At 34.3% G+C, this 21,181-nt stretch overlaps 2 protein-coding genes across 4 annotated transcripts in view; one reads left to right on the top strand and one right to left on the bottom strand.

The window, feature by feature from the left end:
• Positions 1-21,181, top strand: part of haf (leucine-rich repeat and fibronectin type-III domain-containing protein hattifattener) — a 45,750-nt gene that overhangs the window by 21,147 nt on the left and 3,422 nt on the right. For both annotated transcript variants that reach the window (XM_036371411.2, XM_036371409.2), the window contains exons 2-4: positions 18,731-18,936; positions 19,034-20,302; positions 20,371-21,068. In XM_036371411.2, the coding sequence (XP_036227304.1) occupies positions 18,775-18,936; positions 19,034-20,302; positions 20,371-21,068 (2,129 nt within the window). In that variant the 5' untranslated portion in view covers positions 18,731-18,774. The remainder of the gene's footprint in view (positions 1-18,730; positions 18,937-19,033; positions 20,303-20,370; positions 21,069-21,181) is intronic.
• Positions 13,756-21,181, bottom strand: part of Rab3GAP1 (RAB3 GTPase activating protein subunit 1) — a 39,117-nt gene continuing 31,691 nt past the window's right edge. Inside the window, exons 3-8 of one of the 2 annotated variants that reach the window (XM_014240467.3) lie at positions 15,296-15,420; positions 15,032-15,241; positions 14,851-14,973; positions 14,666-14,766; positions 14,465-14,590; positions 13,756-14,389 (exon numbers count right to left, since the gene is read on the bottom strand). In XM_014240467.3, the coding sequence (XP_014095942.2) occupies positions 13,901-14,389; positions 14,465-14,590; positions 14,666-14,766; positions 14,851-14,973; positions 15,032-15,241; positions 15,296-15,420 (1,174 nt within the window). In that variant the 3' untranslated portion in view covers positions 13,756-13,900. Of the gene's footprint in view, positions 14,390-14,464; positions 14,591-14,665; positions 14,767-14,850; positions 14,974-15,031; positions 15,421-21,181 lie in introns of both variants that reach the window. The other variant, XM_014240466.3, reaches the window with a different exon arrangement.

A 21,181-nucleotide genomic window follows, 5' to 3' on the forward strand; every position in this document is an offset into this window, starting at 1 on the left:
GCTTTTGACTATTCCAAAGATACATATTTAACAATGATTTTGTGAAATTTTAAAGGAAAATATTCTATACTTTGCCATTACGTCATTTCCGGCAGGAAAAAATGTGCCTCCGTGTAACCAGCAGAACTTCTTACAGGATCATGAAAAGTTAAAAGAAAACAAAAACGTGCTTTAGTTAACACCATAAACTAAGTATTGAAAAAACAAAAGAAGTGAAAATTTTTTTTGGCAGACGTTTTTACAAAAAAAAATGCAAAAAATTGTGAGAAAATCTCGACATTTTTTTTTTTTAGTTATTGTAATTGAACAAAAAAATCCTTTATTCAAGACCTTGTAAATTATACCTCGAAAACCTGTGTAAAATTTCATTAGGATCGGATGAGTATTTTGAGAGAAATCTTAACAACCTACTTTGAAAACACGGTTTCGAGAAAAACGCGTTTAAAGTTTTAAGTGACTATATATTTCCAATACTTGTTTGTTGTGTTTGCGGCCGTTCATTTAAATTCGTTTATTCGTGATTCTACATTCTACCAATTTACGACATATTTCGAGGTATTTTTACTACTCCTCTGGCAAAACAGTTAAAAGCGTACTTTTCGACAAAATTCGGTGTGCCTGGACCCCATGTTTTAGATAAGACAACAAATTTTCAATTGGAATTAGGTTGGGACCCTGTCCATGAATACAATGTTTCCGACCCCCAACATGACGATTAAACATACCACAAACACACTAAAAACACAAAATTGAAATTTAGCAAAGGTAAAGAAATGAAGGGGAATTTAGTACAATTTGTAACCTCATTTGGCTTCAATAGTTGTTTGAAGGCGTCTTGATGCAGAATTCATTAATTTTGAAGAGTATCTGAAGACATATCAATATAAAGGAAAATGATCTCATAAAATTGTTCATTTGCATTTCAAAAAAGGATAGAGGCTCTATATATTTAAATCTGGACATTGGGTTGACCAGTCTAAACTGGTAACACCAACAACTTTCAACAAGTTAGTTAGGAAGGCACTATTATTTAGGTTACTCAAATTATGAGTTTGTTCCACCGAGCAAGTAATAGGAACCAAGGCATCCAGCCCATTAAATCCGAAGAACTAATTTTAGTTTACATTGGTTAGCACGCACGTTGAAATGCGAGTCGTAGTATTATGTATAATATATTATATAATATATGTAAATATTCTTAGATTACTTAACGTTGTGAAAAGTTTTACAACTTTAATTTGTTTCCTCAAGAGCTATGTAGCTAAAATTTTGACAGGTAATATATGTGAATATGCATTCACGAATAAACGAAATTAAAGCCGCAAACACAACAAGAGAGTAAAAATAATTGGAAATTTAAAAATGTATATATTTTAATATGTAACATGTAAGTCAGAAAGTATTGTATTATATTATTAATTAGTAAAAATAAATTTATGAATATTATTATTTATTCTATTATAAGAGGATCTGCAAAAAGGTTAAGAAAGGTAAAATAAAAAATGATGGAGTTAGCTTAAAGTACCGAAAACCAACCTAATGAACTAAACTAATGTAAGTAAAATTAATATTATACTTACAAAGTTGGTAAGCAGATCTTAATGGTATATATCTTTTTGTAGCAAAGTGGAAGAATAATTTTCTTGAAGGATTGGATATAGACAAATGTCAAAAGAAGATCACGATCCGCTACAGAACAGCTATACAATTATCCGGCTACAATTGGAATATTTGAAAATTCACTCATATCTTTCAGCAGGCTAAAGGACTGGTGAAATTCCGGTAGTAGAAGAAACAAAGACTGGGGCTATTTCAATACCTTTAAAAATTAAATCCAAGATATTTTTGGTATACTACTGAATTCTCGAAAAATTCATTTAAAACTGAATTTTCGATTAATAAATATTATATATATATGCTCATATATATATTTTTGTTGTTTTAAATCGTAAGTGACCATTTTAGTAGAGCAGTAAAGCGCGCGCGAGGTACATTGATCCAGTACTAGAACGCAAGATGCCTATGGGGATCCAACTCGGTCCCATTCCAATGTGAGCGTGGCAAGGACGCCCCCTCCAACCTTGGAAAAGCTCACTGCGGCTCTACTCCAGCGACTTCTTCTCTCCATCCTCTGCCCTCTGCGACGAAGTGGTCCAAGTTTCCAAGAATGCAGTTGAAGGAGGAGAAAATTTCAGCGTGTCCTAGCTATGCTGAGCCTTAGAGCACACTTCTCAGAAATGCACTAGTCAAATAGCACAAGAAATAACTTGAGTAAAAATTGAGATATCTAGATGAAACTTGCCCGCTTTCAAACCGCTGTGAAAATGGGTAAAATCAGATAATAACCACGCCATCGGGGAGTGGATAATATTGAAAACTACTAAAATTAGTATAACTCGCTGAATAAATGCGTCACAAGCATACAATTTCACAACTAAGATGATGGGGAAAAGCTTGAGCCTTCTCGCTAATGCAGTAAATACTGGTCACACAGCTGAATTTATGCTGGCCCTTTTATGAAACTGCTAATTTTTTTATTGTGTTTTAGGCGGTAAGGACGATTTAAAATGCCTTCGCACTATATAGCCATCGTCATCCTAGGTGAGTGGCGTACTCACTAAAATACTCCCACCCCCTTCTATCAAGGATTTCTCCATTGCCAGGAGACCGCTTTGGCATTACTTCAGGACAAGGTTTTCAAAATCTCTGCGTCTAGAGATGCCTACGGGTTTGCAGCCAGCTTCAAGCTATTTGGCTCCATTGAGTCGTATTTTCCGGGGCCGGAGGGTTCCCTTCCATGTCTCTTTTTTAAGTGCGCAGTATGATGCCAGTTTTCGCCACTAGCTATCATTTTTTCTATTAGATTTTCCGTATTTCGTTGTCCAACTTTGTTTTCTAATGTTCGCCGTACTTCTTTCCATCGATGGCACTTAAAAAGGTATGGTTTTCATCGTCAAGTGGTTCGTCTACGTAAATACATGCAGGATTTTTTGTTTTTCCCATATTGCATTTTCGGAAATTCGAGTGACGGGAGAGCATTTGTGTTATGTAGTAGTTCACCTCGTCGTGTTTTCTATTGTGCCACATCTCTACATCCTCTACAGCTTCCTCGCCTGTTGTCTTGTCGGCATGTGTATTTCTATTCCGTCTTTCTTCCATAGTCAGAATTATCTTCTCTACTTTGCAAGTAAATTTATTAGCACTGCGGATTCGGATACAGTGCGGTAAACCGAGGCGACTCTAAGGGCTACTGTCCTCTGCACTTTAGCAAGCACTTTCCGTCCATGTTTCATACTATATTAATGTAGGTCCGTTTTTCGCTACCATATAATAGCACTGACTATGTTGTGTCCATGAACAGTGTCCTTCTACTTGCCAGCGATATTTGCCATAATTCTTGAACGCGACATGGTTATATTGGCTGACTTTTTAGCAGTATGCTGAATTTGAGCCCAGTACGTCAGTTTGTTGCCCATTTTTATACCTATGTAGGTATTTTAGAGGTTTCGTCGTTTGAATAGTTTCTGATTAAACCTGCAGCGAGAAGTGTTTCCTAGTAAGCAGGACCAAGTCGGTTTTTGCCGCGACTAGGCTAAGGCCGTATGAGAACAGCCATGTATGTGTTCGCAGCATGATTTGTGTTAGTTTGGGTCTTGCTTTGTCGGTAGTACGAGCTGTTATGACGACGGAGATGTCGTCCGCGTAACCAACGAGGTAGCAGTCGTCTCGCATTAAAATTCCATCGTAGCTGGCGTTCCTCAGGTCTGGTCCAAGTATGCATCCCTGCACTGTTCCAGAGGGGATTTTTTTTCATTGAGGGCCGTCACTTGTATTGTATAGCAGTTCGCTGTCTTTAAGATAGCTTCGTATCACTTTCATCAAGTAGGGGTGGCTATTTGAATCGACTTTCTATTGACCCATATTGCGCTATTGAATGCGTTTCTTATATCTAAATTAAATAAAAAGTTATATTTTATTATTTGATAAAGTTTTATTTATTATTTAAGAAGCGTCTCGCTTCATTGACGGGTACTTTACGACTGAACTAGAAAGAAACTTTAAAATTATTTAAAGGAAAAGCAAAGAAGACAATAAAGAGTTGCAAATGTTACTGCAACGTGAGTAGAAGTTGTGGTGCAGACATAGCGTCAGCAAATTCGTCCGAACTGTCCGTTGAACTTATTGCGCTACCGGTGCGCGTGGGAAAGCGCTAGGCGCAGCGAAAATATTAATTTCGTTTGAAATTTTTGAGTCGTTAACTCCTCCCCCTTTAAATAGCTCAGTGTCCTCACTGAGGTGCGGTGAGGTCATTGTCATCAGGCTAATATTTGAAGTCTTTAAAATTCCATCCTGCTTACTGGCTGTTATGTCTGGAATCTTTTCGGTCTTATCGATAACTGTTGTTACCGGAAATGATTTAGTTCGTCTTCGGAAGATTATTTTAATCGTAAGTATAATTAAAAGTAGTATTACGATTCCAGATAGGCTGTAAACACTAAACTCGTATTTAGTTCCCAAAGCCTTTATTTCTTCAGTGTTCACACTGTGTAATTCCTTCAGCATTTTGAGTGAAAGGATCTCTTCAAAACTTAAGGATATGTTCCCTGGTTGTATTATGGCAGGTAAAGGTTTAGTCTTAGAAATTTGTCTACTCTCGTAAGTTCTTTGGTTGGCTTTAATGGTAGCGTTGTGAAATTCTATTAAAAATGTTCCCTCCAGGTTAACTAACTTTTCTCCTATCTCTATAGTCCCATTGTAAGCAGTATTCCTGGGTTAATTTCTTCTATTTGTGGTATATGTTGTGCGTTTGTCATTGTGCAAGCAGATGATTGTCCATGAAGTAATTTTGGCAAACATGCGCTATTTGAAATATTTTTAAAGTTTCCTTCTTTACAAACTGATACGTCGTTGAGCGTTTTACATTTGCTTATAATTTCTTATACATCATTCTTACATACTATTATGTTATTATTTGGAATCTTGATTATGGAATTGTTCTTTCTTACTGCTTATACTAGTAAATTTTTACAATTTTCTTCATTTGTTTTTGGCAAGCTAATAATATAAATCAAAGTTAATGCATTTGATACTATTTTAACATCTCCATACTCGATGGCTTCTAAGAGGTTTACATATATCATATTTTGTTCATCAAAAAATTCTTTAGTTATTCTTAATTCTAGATCTGACAAAATGAATGAATTAATAATTCCAGCCTTTGCCCATTGAATTGCATAATCTACATTTATTATTTCTTCTTTCATTACCTTAAGTTTTCTTTCTAATTCTTTCGATAAATCTTTTTTTATTTGCTCATTAGATTTAATAATGTTTGTAATTTTGTTAGTTCTGTTTATTAGTTCATTGATTCTTTCTTCCACTAATCTATTAATAACTACTTGCCTATTATTATTTCTTAGAACATCATTTATTTTTTCGGAAATTATTTGAACATCATCGTGATCGGGTTATCCAGCAACCCATTTCCATATGGTGCCGAGTTCATTAATGGCTCTTTTTGTTCGAGTAGGTTTTAGTCTTTGTATGATGGCTTCAATAATTTTAATTTCGTGAGTTAGGTAAGGGTAACTTTCGTCTCGTTCTGTCAAGTCTTCTATAAGGGTCCTTTTTATTTCGTAAAGTATCGGTTCGTATTGTTCCAAGTTTATTACGTGAATTATCTTGAATGTCGATGTTTGTAGTTTAGCTGTCCCAGTCTCTATTGTCACTATTTGTGCGTTGGTGTAGTCGAGAATCTGAACCTCTCCGTAGCAGAGGGTGGTAAAATATCTGGAAATAGTTAAGACTTAAGTGGCATTTGTGAATTATTTTTCCGGACATAGTTAAAACTGTGTTTCCTTGGTCTTTTTTAATGATTTCTTCCTGATAGCGGGGGGAGAGCTTGTTTCCAAGCCGTTTGTTAATTTTTGCATAAATAGTCTGCCCATCCTGAAATTCTTTAAATAGTTTTCTATTTTGGTTATGAAATTCTAAATCCTTTTCTTGTTTATCTATCAGATTTTTTTCTACTTCCTGGCGTTCCTGTTCCAATTGCATTGGATCAGTTGTTACTGTCCTTCCAAAGAAAACTTCTACTGGTTTCCTATTTATTGTTGTTATGAGTGAATGGAATAATTATATTTAAAAATGGATCTATTCAGCAGATCGTTGAATGAGTCGTGAACCTTTTCTGCTTTGACGCAGCGAATAATTTCTGATAAAGTCGAATGAAAACGTTCTATCTGTCCGTCCACAGTACTCATGTAAGGTTGAGTTCTAAATATTTCTATATTATATTGGTTCTGTAGCATATGGGTTATTGGAGCAGAATTTAGAGTCTTTTCATTATCTATTACAATTTGTTTTGGAATACCAAAGGACATTAGCATATCTCTTAATGGCCCTTTAATGTCCTGTGTAGCCCTAGAATTTACTATACGTGCCATTGCGTATTTAGAAAATTTGTCTATTGCAGTTAATATTACCTTTTTGTTTGTATGATAAAGGTCTAAGTGGACAATATGACCTGGATACATTGGAATTGGTGTGGCTTGTAGTATAGTGTTTTCTGGATGCCTTTCGTATTTACTTAGTTTACACACTTTACATTGTTTTACTATCTTATTGATTTTTGCACTCATCCGAGGGAAGTAGAATTTTTCTAACAATTGAATCTTATTTTCCTTTGCATTTCTATGGGCGCGATTGTGCTCTTCAAGAATTTCATTTTCTTGATCAATTTCATTGACTAAATCTGTAATTATTTTTCGGGAATATTTTATTTTAAATTGTGAAAAGAAAATGGGATATAGTTCTTGAATTTTTCCGAGGATGCTGTCCTCTGTTTTTATGACATTGGTTACCGAGGGATTTAGGCATTTTTTTAGGGTGCTTACTAGCGTGTCGTTGTCATAGTCGTCTTTTATAATTGTATGTCGGTGATATGTAGGAAAAATGATATTGAAATTGTGAGAGGCCTGTTCTCCTTTCTCGAGGATTATTTGGTTTTTGAAAACATTTATCGGGGCGTCTGTAAATGGTATCAAATTTTGAGAAGAACTTTTGTCACTGTGTTGTGTGACAGTCATGGAGTTAACCTGAATATCTTGTGCCGGTCTTGATAGTGCGTCTGCAACTACGTTAGAGCTTCCTGATTTATATTTCATTTCATAATTGTATTCCTCCAGTATTGCTTTCCATCTTTTGAGTTTGCTATTGGTGTTTTTGTTACTTAGTGCGTATGTTAACGGTTGGTGATCTGTGTAAATTTTAATAGCTGCTGAACCGTAAAGGTAATTTCTCAATGATTTCAGGGCCCATACTATTGCGAGCATTTCTTTTTCATTTGTGGCATAGTGTTCTTCTGCCTTATTCAGTGTTCTGGATATAAAAACTATTGGTTTTTTGTCTTGCTCCAAAACCGCACCTAAAGCAAAATTGGATGCATCTGTGGTAAGGTGAAAATCTTTTTTATAATCTGGGTATTGTAACATTACTTCGGAAGATGTCAGTGTGCTTTTAATTTTATTGAATGCTTCAATGGCTTGTGGACTTCGAATTATTGGAGTTTTGGCGGACATAGTTTTGGACATACGTCCCTCCTCCCCTCTTAAAAGAGCGGTGAGCGGTTTGGCTAGTTTGGCGTAATCTTTAATGAATCGCCTGTAAAAGCCGGACATGCCTAAGAATGACCTTAGGTCTTTCAAAGTTTTCGGATATGGAAAGTTCTTAATCGCTTCGACTTTTTTAGGATTAGTTTTTATGCCTTCCGAGGATACTATAAAGCCTAAGTATTAAACCTCGATTTGAAAAATTCACACTTGTTAATTTGAACTTTCATATTCGCTTTTTCGAGCGTTTCAAACACCTTTTTTATATTATTTAAGTGCGTTTCTTCATCTTCGCCAAAGATTATTATGTCGTCTATGTAGACGTAGCAACATTTGCCAATTAAATCTCTTAAAATGTTATCTAAGGCTCTCTGGAAAATTGCAGGGGCGTTTTTTAACCCAAATGGTAACCGAGTAAATTCGTATTTACCGTTGTTTACCGAAAATGCGGTTTTAGGAATATCTTTTTGAAGAAGTGGGATTTGGTGGAATCCGCTTTTAAGTTCTAAGATCGTGAAAAATTTCTGGTTTTGCATTTGCCCCAAAACTTCATTTATTTCTGGGATTGGGTACCTATCGGGAATAGTTACAGAATTCAGTTTTCTGTAATCTACTATCATTCGATACTTTTTTTCGTTCGAGGCATCGAGTTTTTTCGGCACTACCCATATTGGTGAATTATATGGGGACTTTGATTGTCTTATTATGCCTTGGTCTAATAATTCATTTGTTTGCTTCTCTACTTCGTCCTTCATTGTCATTGGGTATGGATAATATCGCGAATAAATTGATTAATAATAAATAAATTTTCGTCAGGGTCTGTGAAAAGATTTGGGTGATTTTCGCAAAGAGATTGGAGTTTTTCTGCCTGTGATTGCGGTAAATGATTTATTCGGAGTTCAAGTATATTGACAGATTTATGATCTATTTTAGTTCCAAAAAGGTTAAGGTTTGTATGGTGTATTATTGAAATTTTTCCTCCAACTGAGTCTGCGTAAAAGTGGTTTTCATTAGGTATTGGGTTTTTAACTAGAGAAGGTTGAATATAATTTTTATTTGAACCTGTATCTATCAAAAATTTAAGAATCTTTCCCTCAACTGTTTTACATTGAAAGTAAGGCAGCGAGGATTGATTTAATCTAAAAAATGGATATCAGAGAAATTTGCTGTTTTATTTTCTTCCTCGTCGTATCCTTCCAGGTATTTGTTTATGGGTTGTAGTTCTTCTTCTTCACTAGTCATCTGTGCGTAGTACTCGTCAAAAGGATGTTGCTGTTCGTCCACGTCCGTGCTCTCTATTTGGTTAATTCTTTGAAATTTTGCCGGGGTTTGGTGGAGTTGGTTTGAGACTGGGGCTTGTCTACGTATCGCTTGTCCCATGTTTTGTGGTCTGTTAACGTAGTTAACTCTTGCTGTCTGCAAGGATCTGTCTACGTCCATCGGTGTAGGGGGTTTTGGTTGAAAGGGTCTTGGTGGTGGCAAGTTATATTGCTGTTGTATCGGATAATTATTTTGTTGTCTAAGGAATTGTTGTTGTGGTGGGTAGTTGTTTTGTTGTTTGTGAAATTGTTGTTGCGGTGGATTAAAAGGATTATATGGCGATTGGGAGCTAAACTGTTGATTTCTAGGATTATAGTTTGTTTGGGGTGTATACCTATATTGATTTTGTGGGAAGTGAGCTAAGTGTGGATAAAATTGTGGCTGTCCATTATTTTGATTTCGTCTAGGATTCTGTGGGGGTGTGTTTTTATTAATTTGTTGAGTTCTGTAATTTTGGTTCTCTAGTTTAAGGCATAAATGTAAAGCTTGTGGAAGGTCAGTTGGTTCTCTTGTTCCCAAAAGTCGGGGTAAGTCACCTCTTAGTCCTCTAATGAAAGTATCTAAAGCTTTGTTACGATACGTTTCTGTCATAAGTTGCATGGCGTCCAGACCTATTTTCATGCAACCTATTTTGTTAAGGATGAGGGTTAAATGTGCGTACACTTCCTGATAAAATTGTTCGATTGTGTGACTGCCTTGGGTGAGTGTTGACATTTGATATTCTAAGGTTCCTAAGTCACGTTTATCCGCGTAATGTGTCTCTAAGCAAATTGAAATGGCTTCCCAATTCAGGGGGGTGTTGTAAGACTCTAATGCAGTGTCTGCGTGACCTACTATTTTATTTCTAATTACGTTCAATATTGCGAAATATTTGGGGGTGCCTTTAGTGACATCGAACAATTTTATGATGCGATCTACGCTTTTTTTCCACGAGGCGAATTCCTTCGGGTCTCCAGAAAATTCTCTTAAGCATCTAACTACATCTGGGACCTTGTCTAAGTCTCCTAGATTAGCTCTATGCGCTTCGTCTATTTCCTGATCTCTAAAAATGTTTTGCCTGGGATTTACTAAATTTGGGACTATGGCCTGACATTCTGCTAAACAAATTCTGCGTACTGCTTGACTTATTGCTATTTCCATGTCTGGGTTTAACTGGTTGGCATTTGGGGCAGCTGGTGGCTGATTTACATTTTGGATAACTGGTGGCCTTACAAGGTTATTTGGATTCATTTTGCTTATTTTATTTTATTTATTTACTACTATTATTTTTTATTAATTATTTTTATTAATTTCGTGGTGTGAAAAATTAGTTAATTAGTTTTATTAAAAATTGGAAAAAGAAAAAAAAAATTTTTTTGAATTTTTATTCTAAATTTTCCTAAGCTTATTGTTGTTAACCTAAGCAAAGTAAAAGAATTATCTTATTTTAAAAATGATACGCTTATAGTAATAATATGGACTTCATTTTGTTCTGATTTTTCCCGAACTCTGCTGCTGCTCTTTGCTATCACTGTTGAATAGTGCTGAACGTCGTTGCCGCTTCTGGATTGTGAGTACCGTTGTTGTTGTGAATAAAGCTGAACTTTGATGTTTCTTCTCGGGTTACGGGCACTGTTACTGTTGAATTTTTGTGCTGCTATTTGTTTGTTTGTTGCGTATTTTTTAAACGTTTTAAATGTTTAATATTTATTTATTTTTATTTATTAGAAAATTTCACCAGTGTATAAGTTTTTGACTTGTTTGTTGTAAAATATTTTCTTAGGTTGATATATTTCATTTGTATTTGCTGCTTTCTTAAATCGAAGTATTTCACTTAAGTTTTAATTTAATTTAATTTGCTGCTTTTCTTGAATCGAAGTATTTCACTTAAATTTTAATTAAATTTGATTTGCTGCTTTTCTTAAATCGAAGTATTTCGCTTAAATTTTAATTAAATTAAGTCCGGTAGATATCGACGCTTCTCCCTCTTTTGTCCTAGCCGGTGACTCGAGGAGCCTTCGATACTGCAGAAAAGTTGATTTTCCGATCCGGTTTGCTCTATCCAACAATCGAGCACAAGGTACTTTACGCGTACACGATTTCAAAAATTTTACTGTTTCGCGTAAACCCTTTTAACGTTGGGCGCCAATTAAATAAAAAGTTATATTTTATTATTTGATAAAGTTTTATTTATTATTTAAGAAGCGTCTCGCTTCATTGAGTGGTACTTTACGACTGAACTAGAAAGAAACTTTAAAATTATTTAAAGCAAAAGCAAAGAAGACAATAAAGAGTTGCACATGTTACTGCAACGTGAGTAGAAGTTGTGGTGCAGACATAGCATCAGCAAATTCGTCCGAACTGTCCGTTGAACTTATTGCGCTACCGGTGCGCGTGGGAAAGCGCTAGGCGCAGCGAAAATATTAATTTCGTTTGAAATTTTTGAGTCGTTAACTTCTATAGTTGTGAGGCTATTGGCCTCGAGAAGTTGTTCTTTTGACTGGCTTCCTCCAAGCTACGCACGTCGTCTTCAACGGCACCGATAATGCCTTTCTCTACTATATCCTATAAAATTAAAAAAAAAAATCCACAAAAATAATAAAACAACTTAAAAACTTTATTTTTTTTTATTATATATATAATATAACACTGAACTAGTGCAAAAATGTATATAAGAAAGACTAACAAGCCATTTGAATATGATTTAATTGTATAATTATAACAAAATTATTCTGAGTATTGGCTAGTTTGAAATATCGCTGGGTTTGAGTCGTCTTGATAGTCCATCTCTAGAAGTTAACATGCCTACTTTTTCATTACAATGGTTTAGCAACCTTGCTTTATGTGCTGCTGCAATTTTTAATATTTTTACGTTGACCGAGTTTACACCTTGGTCACGCTCTATGTCAGCACAATTAGTCTTAGTATTTTGTTTTGGAATTGTTGGATGACTTTCTTCCTATTTGCGTTAGCACATTCCCAGAGTTGTGCACCATAGCTCCATATCGGTCGGTACTCGTTTATAGATAAGTAACTTATGTTCGGTAGATAACACTGATTTATTACCAACTAACCAATTTATATTCTTGAGTCGTATGTCTAGCTCTTTCCGTTTGCTTTTTACATGAACTTTTCACCGTAGCTTAGAGTCGAGTGGCATTCCTAAGTATTTATTATCTCTGGCCCAAGTATCAGCGCTTGTTTGAATGTGACATATTTGCGTTTTTGGTGTTTGTAGTCTTTTACAGCTTTTCCAAAGAGTAATCGGAATTCCTTCCATTGGTTAAGAACCGAAGATATTTTGAGAACATTTCATTTTTAAACCTCTTAATTTTCCGATTAAGACCTTTCGAAACTTTATTTTACTTTATATTTATTTCTCATATATTATTGGAATATTGACAGTTCACAGCAATTTTCCTTACTCTTTGTGTGCTTCTCTAAACTTAATGTTGCATACTTGTTATAAAGTGTAAAATTTCAGATTCTAGTTGGTCTACATTTACTATAGAGTGATATTTACTTTCATAACTTTCCTTGATTTTTCTGAAGTATTCCTAATTTGTACGCTGCTGTTTTGTCTTTAAAGATGACGGTTTCACTATAGGTTAAATAGATTGGAGAATGTTCAGAGTTAAGGTCATAACTCTGATTAATCGACAGATAGTTTCAGGATCAATTTAAATTTTAGCAAAGATGCCAGGTTTGCTCTTTCGTACTAATTGCATCATGCATACTGCATTGCACACCTTTAGATGAAATCCCATATCTCCAGGACTACCCGACAAATTTCAACCAAATTTGTTATGTGATGTACTCGACCATTTCTATCATACGCTTTAATATCTTATGCCCAAAAATTGTCGAAGTCTGGCTATAACTTTTCAAGGGCTCAAACACCAAATATCTATATATTCTAACATATCGGTCAGTCTATGAGTTCTAGTTTTGAAGTTTGTATGAAATATTTTTCTGATGACAGCATGCTCTTGTGCCAAAATTTAATAAAAATCGGGTAAATCAGGGGTGTTGTAAAATCTAATAGTTGTCGGAATTATAATTGAAACCGATAAAAAAATTATGTAGTAGGTGTCATGAATTCAGATATTATTGGTTTGATGTTTTAAACTGTATCGGTTTTGGGTGCCACAGAAACTAATTTTATCGGTTTTGTTATCAGAAACAAAGTAAAAAGATAGTTGTTCACAGATTTTATATGTAAATATAGAAATTTATTTATTTTATAGTTACGAATGAACGTACCTCCATTTTGATAGGGGAAACATAAGAATTAAGCACACTATGCCATATTTATTGAATTTAGTTAATTGTTGGGTTTTTTGCACCCAATAAATCCAGATATTTTATGGGGATTTACAAAACGCAATTTAACGCCATAATAAATGCATCTTTATTCAGGCGATAAAGTATTATAAACCTGTAAAATAAGCAAGTAAATACATACAAGCATACAAATAAATGCAAGCAAGCATAAATACATCTTTATTCAGGCGATAAAGTAATTTGTATCTTCTTGTCTGTGATTGTAAATAAGGAATGCAATACTTCCTACTTTTAATTGAAATTTATACGAAAATTCCATATATGTATCATTTTACCTTGCGAGAGTATAAAATTATCGGATACATCTTAACTTAACCCTTCTATATTTGTTTTTAATTTCAATTGCCAAATTTTACTTTCCATTTTGCAGAACAAAATGTAAAGTTTGTTTACCTCAGTAAGATTTTTCACTCCATTTCAACACAAAGTAAAAACTTGCCGTTTGGCACCCAGCCTTTGCAAAACCAATTTCAATTAAACGTGACACTTAAAAAAAGAACTGTTCAAGCAAAAATAAAAATTTATTTATCGTGTCCTTAAAGACTATGAGTAGCCTAGTGGTCGGAATTAAGTTTAAATTAAATTTGAAAAAATAAAATGTTATTACAAATACATATGTATATGTATTTTGAATTAAAAGTATATCCTTAAATAAGTGTGGTGTTCTCGGTAAAGGCACCGCATAAACGTACTTCTTCGCCTGTTACAACAGCCCGCAAGAAATGTGGTCCTGTTGCTACATTCTCTCGCACTCGCAAAACATATTCTTTCATTATTAAATTGCTATGCAATTCACCCCCATTGGATGCGATAATATGTTTGCCGATGCCCTCTGCACTATTTATGCTGCAACTGTTTTGATTTTCAATAATTTCTTTAAATTTGCATTTAGCTTCTTCGAAGGTTATGTTGTTTGGGTACCCTGTTAGTTGTTCAAAGCATTTATATTGGTAGAACTGAACTTCATATTCTTCAAGTTTCTTAATTAGATTTTCAAATTGTGATTTTGTTTGTTGAATATCAGAACCTTCTATGCCAATAATCTCAACAGCGCGTGATATGAGGCATAAGTCAGTAAGTAAGGCTTCAATTTTATATTCGAAAAGGTCTAATATTTTCTCTGTTTGTAAAATATCCTTTTTAACAGAACAAATGATATCAGAATTAGTAGGTAAAAAACTTTGTTATATATATATACAATATATACATGCCTTAAACTTTATTATCGCCGCATGCAGTACCGTTATTATAACCAAATCATAGATTTCAGCTATATTCCTGGTTTCTAAATAGGATAGAACCTTTAGCGCTTCTGTTGTTTCATCAAACAAACGTTTCTATAGGTTAGAATTATACCAAGTTTATTTATTTCATTAATAAGAAAAATTATATGTCTGGTTGAAAATGTATACCTGTTTGGTAGCTGGAACCGGTTGTGCCTGTTTCCACACTGTTTGCCAAGTATTGCCTGGAATTCGCATGCGCACACTCAGTTGTCCCACTCCAAAATCATCTGAAAAAACATACATTACGTTACATTACATAAAAAAGATACATTCTTAGTTTATAACAGTTCGTTTTCGAAATACAACTCTACCTTTTTCCCAATCCTTCGGACTATACCATCGTATAAAGTCCTCCATCTTTCCCTTTGGATTTGCTGCTTTAAATGCCTCCATATCAGAGAGTAAAGAAGATGACATCATCTGAATCTTCAAACCTATTTGATTCAGAATAAATAGTGAATGAAAACAATATGTTTAACATTTCGTTCAGACCTGAACCTGATCCCAGTTTAAGCATGGCCTCTGCATCTGCTTGCAGTTCATCCTCTGTTTTTGGTACAGGATCTTGCGTTATAGGAATGTACAATGGTTCATCACTATCCAATATATTTTCATCCCCTAATCTCTTCGCGCGCCCTTCTGGAACATATTCTGTACAGTCAAAAAACTCGTCTTCGTCTTCATCGCCTGCTTCATCTGAAACTTCTTTGAAATTGGAACCCACTACTTTTAGACCTTGAGGATCAGTATCACTACCCATGTCGCTTAGACATTTTTTGCTTCCATACTTTCGACATTTGGAACGCTCAATGCAATAGTTCAGCATCTGAAGTTTTTGGTTTAACAGACAAGTACGTGTATCAGGAAACCCGCCTGACATTCTAGTAGAAAAACATGGTAAAATTAGGATTATTTTACAATGGCTATTTGCTAATAATCTACAATAATAAACAAGAAAATATATATGTATGCATTTTAAATTTTTAGCGCGTAAGATAAATAAAAGAACTAAGGAGATAATTCAATACACTCACGCCTCTATTGCGGAAGGCTTGTAGATTATAGTTGCCGTTATGCTTGCGTTGGATATTATAACATTATTAGTATTTGCGGAAGGCAACCCCGAGTTTATATTTTTAGGAATCTTTGTACAAAATATTTGGCAGCATCTCCAAATTTTTTTACAGATATCATAAAATGTCAATTATTTTTAGAATATCAATTTTGATAAATAATCATTAAAAAAAATTAAAAAATAAATAATGAAATGATAAATAATCTAATAATTTAGAGACGTTCGTAAATAAGTAAAATATAAAATGAACATATTTTTTTTAAGATATTCAATGTATTCAAACTCCAAAAAAAAACACTTTAAAAACATGAATATTTGAATATGCATATTCAAATATTGTTGTGGAATCCAAGCTAGATTTCAATGGTGTCACAGAATCTGATAGATTTTTTATTATTATTAGATAATTTTGGAAGCAATTTTATTAAAGTTTACAATGAGTTCCGCTATTTTAGTTTTTATTTGATTGGAAAAAGAAAGCAACGGAAAAATTAAAAGGAAAATATTAAGAGCTCATAGTAACCCCCTTCATGCACCAGGGGAGATTTAGCTTGCTTTTACGATACTTGTATTCTTGTATTTACATGCATACTTGACATACTTATATCACATTACCTAGTGAATAAAGACGCATTTGTTATGATGTTAACACTAAGTCAATTTCAAACCTTGCAATGAAATATCTCGAAAGCCGCTCAATCGATTTAAATGGTTTTTCATTGTAAATTAATCATTTCTTCTAAAGAATTTATGCAAAAATATCTCTAAACCTTCTACATTTTGAGATTCACATGTGGTATACCTACTTCTACGGGACCCGTTAAACTAACAGGTTAGCTGATTACGTAAACAATCCCTATATATTTTTGCTTCGCTTGTAAAATTGTATCTTCAATAGAATAGACTGAAAGAAAGGTATAAAATACCCAAACTTATTATCTCAATAGCGTAATAGACGTTAGGCTGCGATAATCTCTGAAAATATCTCTAAGGAACGACTCGGTCTTCAGTATAGTTGCTGCAGTGACAGTGGTAAGAACATTTTCGAAGACAGTGTGCAGAAGTTTTGGTTATTGTAGTCACCCGCTTATTGTAAATATTTACAATAGGGTAATTTGATTTGGGCACGGTATTTTTTACTTTATCTTACTACCCTTTTCGAGCAATCATGAGTAAAAACACGAGATATAATAAGAAATTGACCAAAATTGCCAACATCAATGAGAATTGTTCTGAGGTGTCCTCCGAAGAAGATCAGTATAAATTAGATGAAACTGATGATTACAGTGAAGATTCTGAACCCACTGAAACTGCAGAAATGGAAGGATCCTCGGGTAGTGAAGAGAAAAACTTCTTCAATATACGTCGTAACAAGAAAAGGGCACGGATTATATCTAGTTCTGACACCGAGGATGAGAGGACGAGTATTCTAAATACATCCCGGATATAATGGAAGAAATTGAAATTACAGTTGACGAGACACGGTGGGTGAGACTGAAACTGAAACTATGGTTAGGCCGTCCGTTCATACTATATTCATGGATATCGCAGGGCCTACTGGTTACGCAAAAAGAAATATTATTTCGGGTTGTGTAACTAGTGCTTTTGAATTTATAATTGACGCCCATATTATGAAACATATGAAAGACTGCACCGGAACCGAGGCACGTCGAGTTTTGAAGAACGACTGGAAAATTACAGTTTCCGAATTACATAGTTTTCAGGCAATACTATATACCCGGCGTGCTTATGAAGTAAGATCATTGAAAGTATCTTATATATGGTCCCAAAAATGGGGTCCTTCTTTTTTAAGAGACACAACGACTCTGATTTATCTCTGATTTATGCAAATTCTGAAATTTATACGTTTTGATAAACGAATCGAACGATCCGAAAAGTTACAAGCCGATAAATTTGTTCTCATATCTGAACTATGGAACAGATTTATAAGTAACCGGCTTGTTATAAACTACAGACAACTATCACAGTGGATGAACAACTGTTTCCAACTAAAGCCCGTTGCAGATTTACACAATACATGCCAAATAAGCCGCATAAATTTGGCATTAAGTTTTTGTTAGCGGTATTTTAAATGCTTTCCCTTAAAAGTGAGCTATTGTATTGTAAAAATATCGTATGCGGAAAATGCACAAAAGAAATTCAATACGTATATAAAAAATGTCTTCGATAAATATGATTAATATTTACATTATTAATATTTTATTTTTACGTGAAGCCTTAAATTGTTAAACTCATTGAATAAACTGATTTTTTTCAAATAAATACGTATTTTCATCCATCGGTCAATTTGACGGATGTTCGTAGAGATAGGTAGATACGTTTATTACGTTTTGTAAATGCTCTTGTCCGCAGATTCAATAATTACGGTATTTTGTGTTTTATTTTTATGTTTTCAGCTATAGAAATAATTCGTAACAATAAAATAAATTAATTTCTTAACTTACCTTTCAAATATGCCAACGACTATATTCTTACTTTTTTTCTGATAGCAAAACGGACAAAATTAATTTCTGTGACATTCAAAACCGATACAATTTCTGTTTCGAACATTAACCCAATAATATCTGAATTCATAACAATTCCGATTCCGGTAACTATCAAATTTTAGAACACCCCTGATTATCTTCTAATAATACTGAATGTACATATATTAAAATATAGAGTGTCGATTGTATAAGACTACTGGATTATATTTGTTAGTATACTTACGCTGAATACTATAACAGGATTTTGCTATGTGGATGACTACTTTCTGGAGACGAATTTTAGCAATTCTTCAATTGAAAACATTCGTAAATAAAAAAAAAGTAATGTGACAATATTTTCATTAAAGATATAAGTATCCAAACTAAAAAAACGCGCAAAATATGATACTTTACTAAATTTATCTTCAGCAATTGTCTGATTTTGATATATGATTATACTATATTGAAGGATGGTAGTAATTGGTAATAAGCAAAAAAAAAACCAAATGCCACTCAGCCGCGTGTGATTGGTACCCGATAACACATATCATATGTACATATATATTGGTATATGAGATTTCTTCTTGTATATATTGATAATCTATTTAATTTACATCCAATTGTTTTCAGATTAAACTTTCGCAACTTCAGAGTTTTTATTCAACAAATGCAAAATGTTCGTGGATATATATATTTTTTTCTTATCGCTCTTATTGGCTTCCATAATTTCGGGAACAATATCCCAATGCCCCTGGCAAAGAGATATATTGGAACTACAAACATCTTGCATATGTGCATATAATTTGGGACGGGAGCTTTCTGTTCAATGTGATCAGGTTTGTATTTATATAAGTGTATGTTGAAATATATTATTTAAATCATACGCACAACGTTTTTATTAGGAATATATATACATTTTTTTTTTTTAAATAGGTGAACTTTATTTTACTTATGGACACTTTAAGTACATATGCCAAACAAAAACCGATAGATCTACTTTATATAAACAATTCAACAATCAATGAATTGCCAAACAACATCTTCGTAAATCTTAGTGTGCATAATGTACAATTGTCCAGTTGCCAAATAAGAAAAATTCAAAACGGTGCTTTTAATGGTCAAGAAACAATGTTGAAAAATCTCAATCTACAGGACAATTGGCTGACAGAAGTACCAATTAAAGCCATAAATTCTTTAAACAAACTAAACTTGCTGGATTTGTCAAAAAATCGCATTACATTTGTATCCAATGGTTCTTTCTCAAGTCTAAAAAAATTATCGACTCTGAAGTTAAATGATAATAACGTTACATTAGACATTGCAGCCTTCACTGGGCTGGACAAATGTCTTAAAAATCTTAATCTCAAAGGCACAAAACAACGTCATATCCCCGAAAGTATACGGGGGCTTAAAAGTCTAGCATTCCTTGATTTATCATTGAATGGTATTAAGGAATTACCTGGTGCTGGAGGTATACGTACGTTCGATGGACTCGAATCTTTAACTGCATTGAATTTAGAACGTAATTTTATACAAAGTTTGGGGGAGACATCATTTGCTGGTATTCGCAAAACACTGAGTTCGCTCAGCTTATTAAATAATTTACTATCTGAATTCCCCATTGGAGCTATACATGCACTAAAGGAGTTGCGTGTTTTAGATATAGGCTTCAATTTGCTAACTTCATTGCCTGAAGGGGCTTTCCGCGGCAACCCCGGTATTACATTACTGGCCTTGGATGGAAATCCATTAACCACAGTACCTCAAACAGCTTTCGCACATTTAAATTCAACACTTCGTGGCCTATCACTGGGTGGCCGATTTCTACACTGCGATTGTAAATTACGTTGGGTTGCTGAATGGATCCGCAATGGCGACTTGCAAGTAACATCACGTGAACGTAACCCTCAATTTTGTGGATATCCAACTCATTTTCAAGATAGAGGATTTTACTCCATACAACCTGAAGAATTAATCTGCTCTGACATGCAGAATATATCAAGTAACCTTAAAAATATAGAAACAGATTCATCATTAATACCGCGAACCAAACCAATTGCGCAAACATCTACCACTACACCTAAAATGGAAATTCACCGTCCAGATTTATTTGCAATAAATACCTCTACTACTGCGAGTAGTTTACAAGCTTCTACAAATAGAACTTTTATGACATCTACAGCACGGCCCACAATAGATCCAGTAAGTTAAAGTATTATATGTTAAATAAAGGTAACTTTTTTTTAATACGAGTATATACTTGTTTATAGCTAACCAAAACAAGTTCAACTATGCAGCCGATGGTAGCACCCTCTACATTATCAACTAATCCGACAATCTCTAATGGCGGAAACAATACTTTGACAATGAAGCCTTCTTTAACCAACATAGGTATCAAAGCAGTAGTAACTAATGCGATAAATAACAGTGCCAGTAATTCGCTCAATAACAACAAGCAATCGGTCACATGGCGACTGAATAGCTCCACAACATCGACAGTAATAGCACATAGCAAAACGCAAAAGCAGCAGCGTCCACCACTTGTACTAAGTTTTCCTCCACAAAGCGACACACGGTTCGACGACACTAATGAAGTACAAGTAAAGAACGCCTTTCGTCAAGACAACTCTGTCATCATTCAATGGGATTCAGATACAGCTAATATACTTGGCTTCCGGGTGGTATACCGCCTATTCGGCGAAAAGACATTCAAGCAAGGACCACCGCTAGAAGCAAGTGAGCGCGAGTTTAAAATAAAGAATGTACCAGCACAGGAATGCATTATTGTTTGTGTAATTTCATTGGAGGAATTACATGTGACTCCCGAAACGGTGCCTTATCATCAATGCCGTGAAGTACGCACAGTTGCTTCACAGACTTCTAACATGGACAAGATAACAATTGCAGCAAGTGCGGCAATATGTGGTACAATTATTGTAGCAGTAATTGTATTTATAGCCGCAAGTAGGTAAGGTCATTTGTTTTAAACCGTCTTATTACTTTGAGCGGTTGTTTTCTTGTAAAATGTTTAGATGAATGTATTTACGAAAGTAAAGCAAACTTTTAAATTTCTACCAATAT

This window comes from Bactrocera oleae, chromosome 3 (genome assembly GCF_042242935.1).
Source record: "Bactrocera oleae isolate idBacOlea1 chromosome 3, idBacOlea1, whole genome shotgun sequence".
Classification (NCBI taxonomy): Eukaryota; Metazoa; Arthropoda; class Insecta; order Diptera; family Tephritidae; genus Bactrocera; species Bactrocera oleae.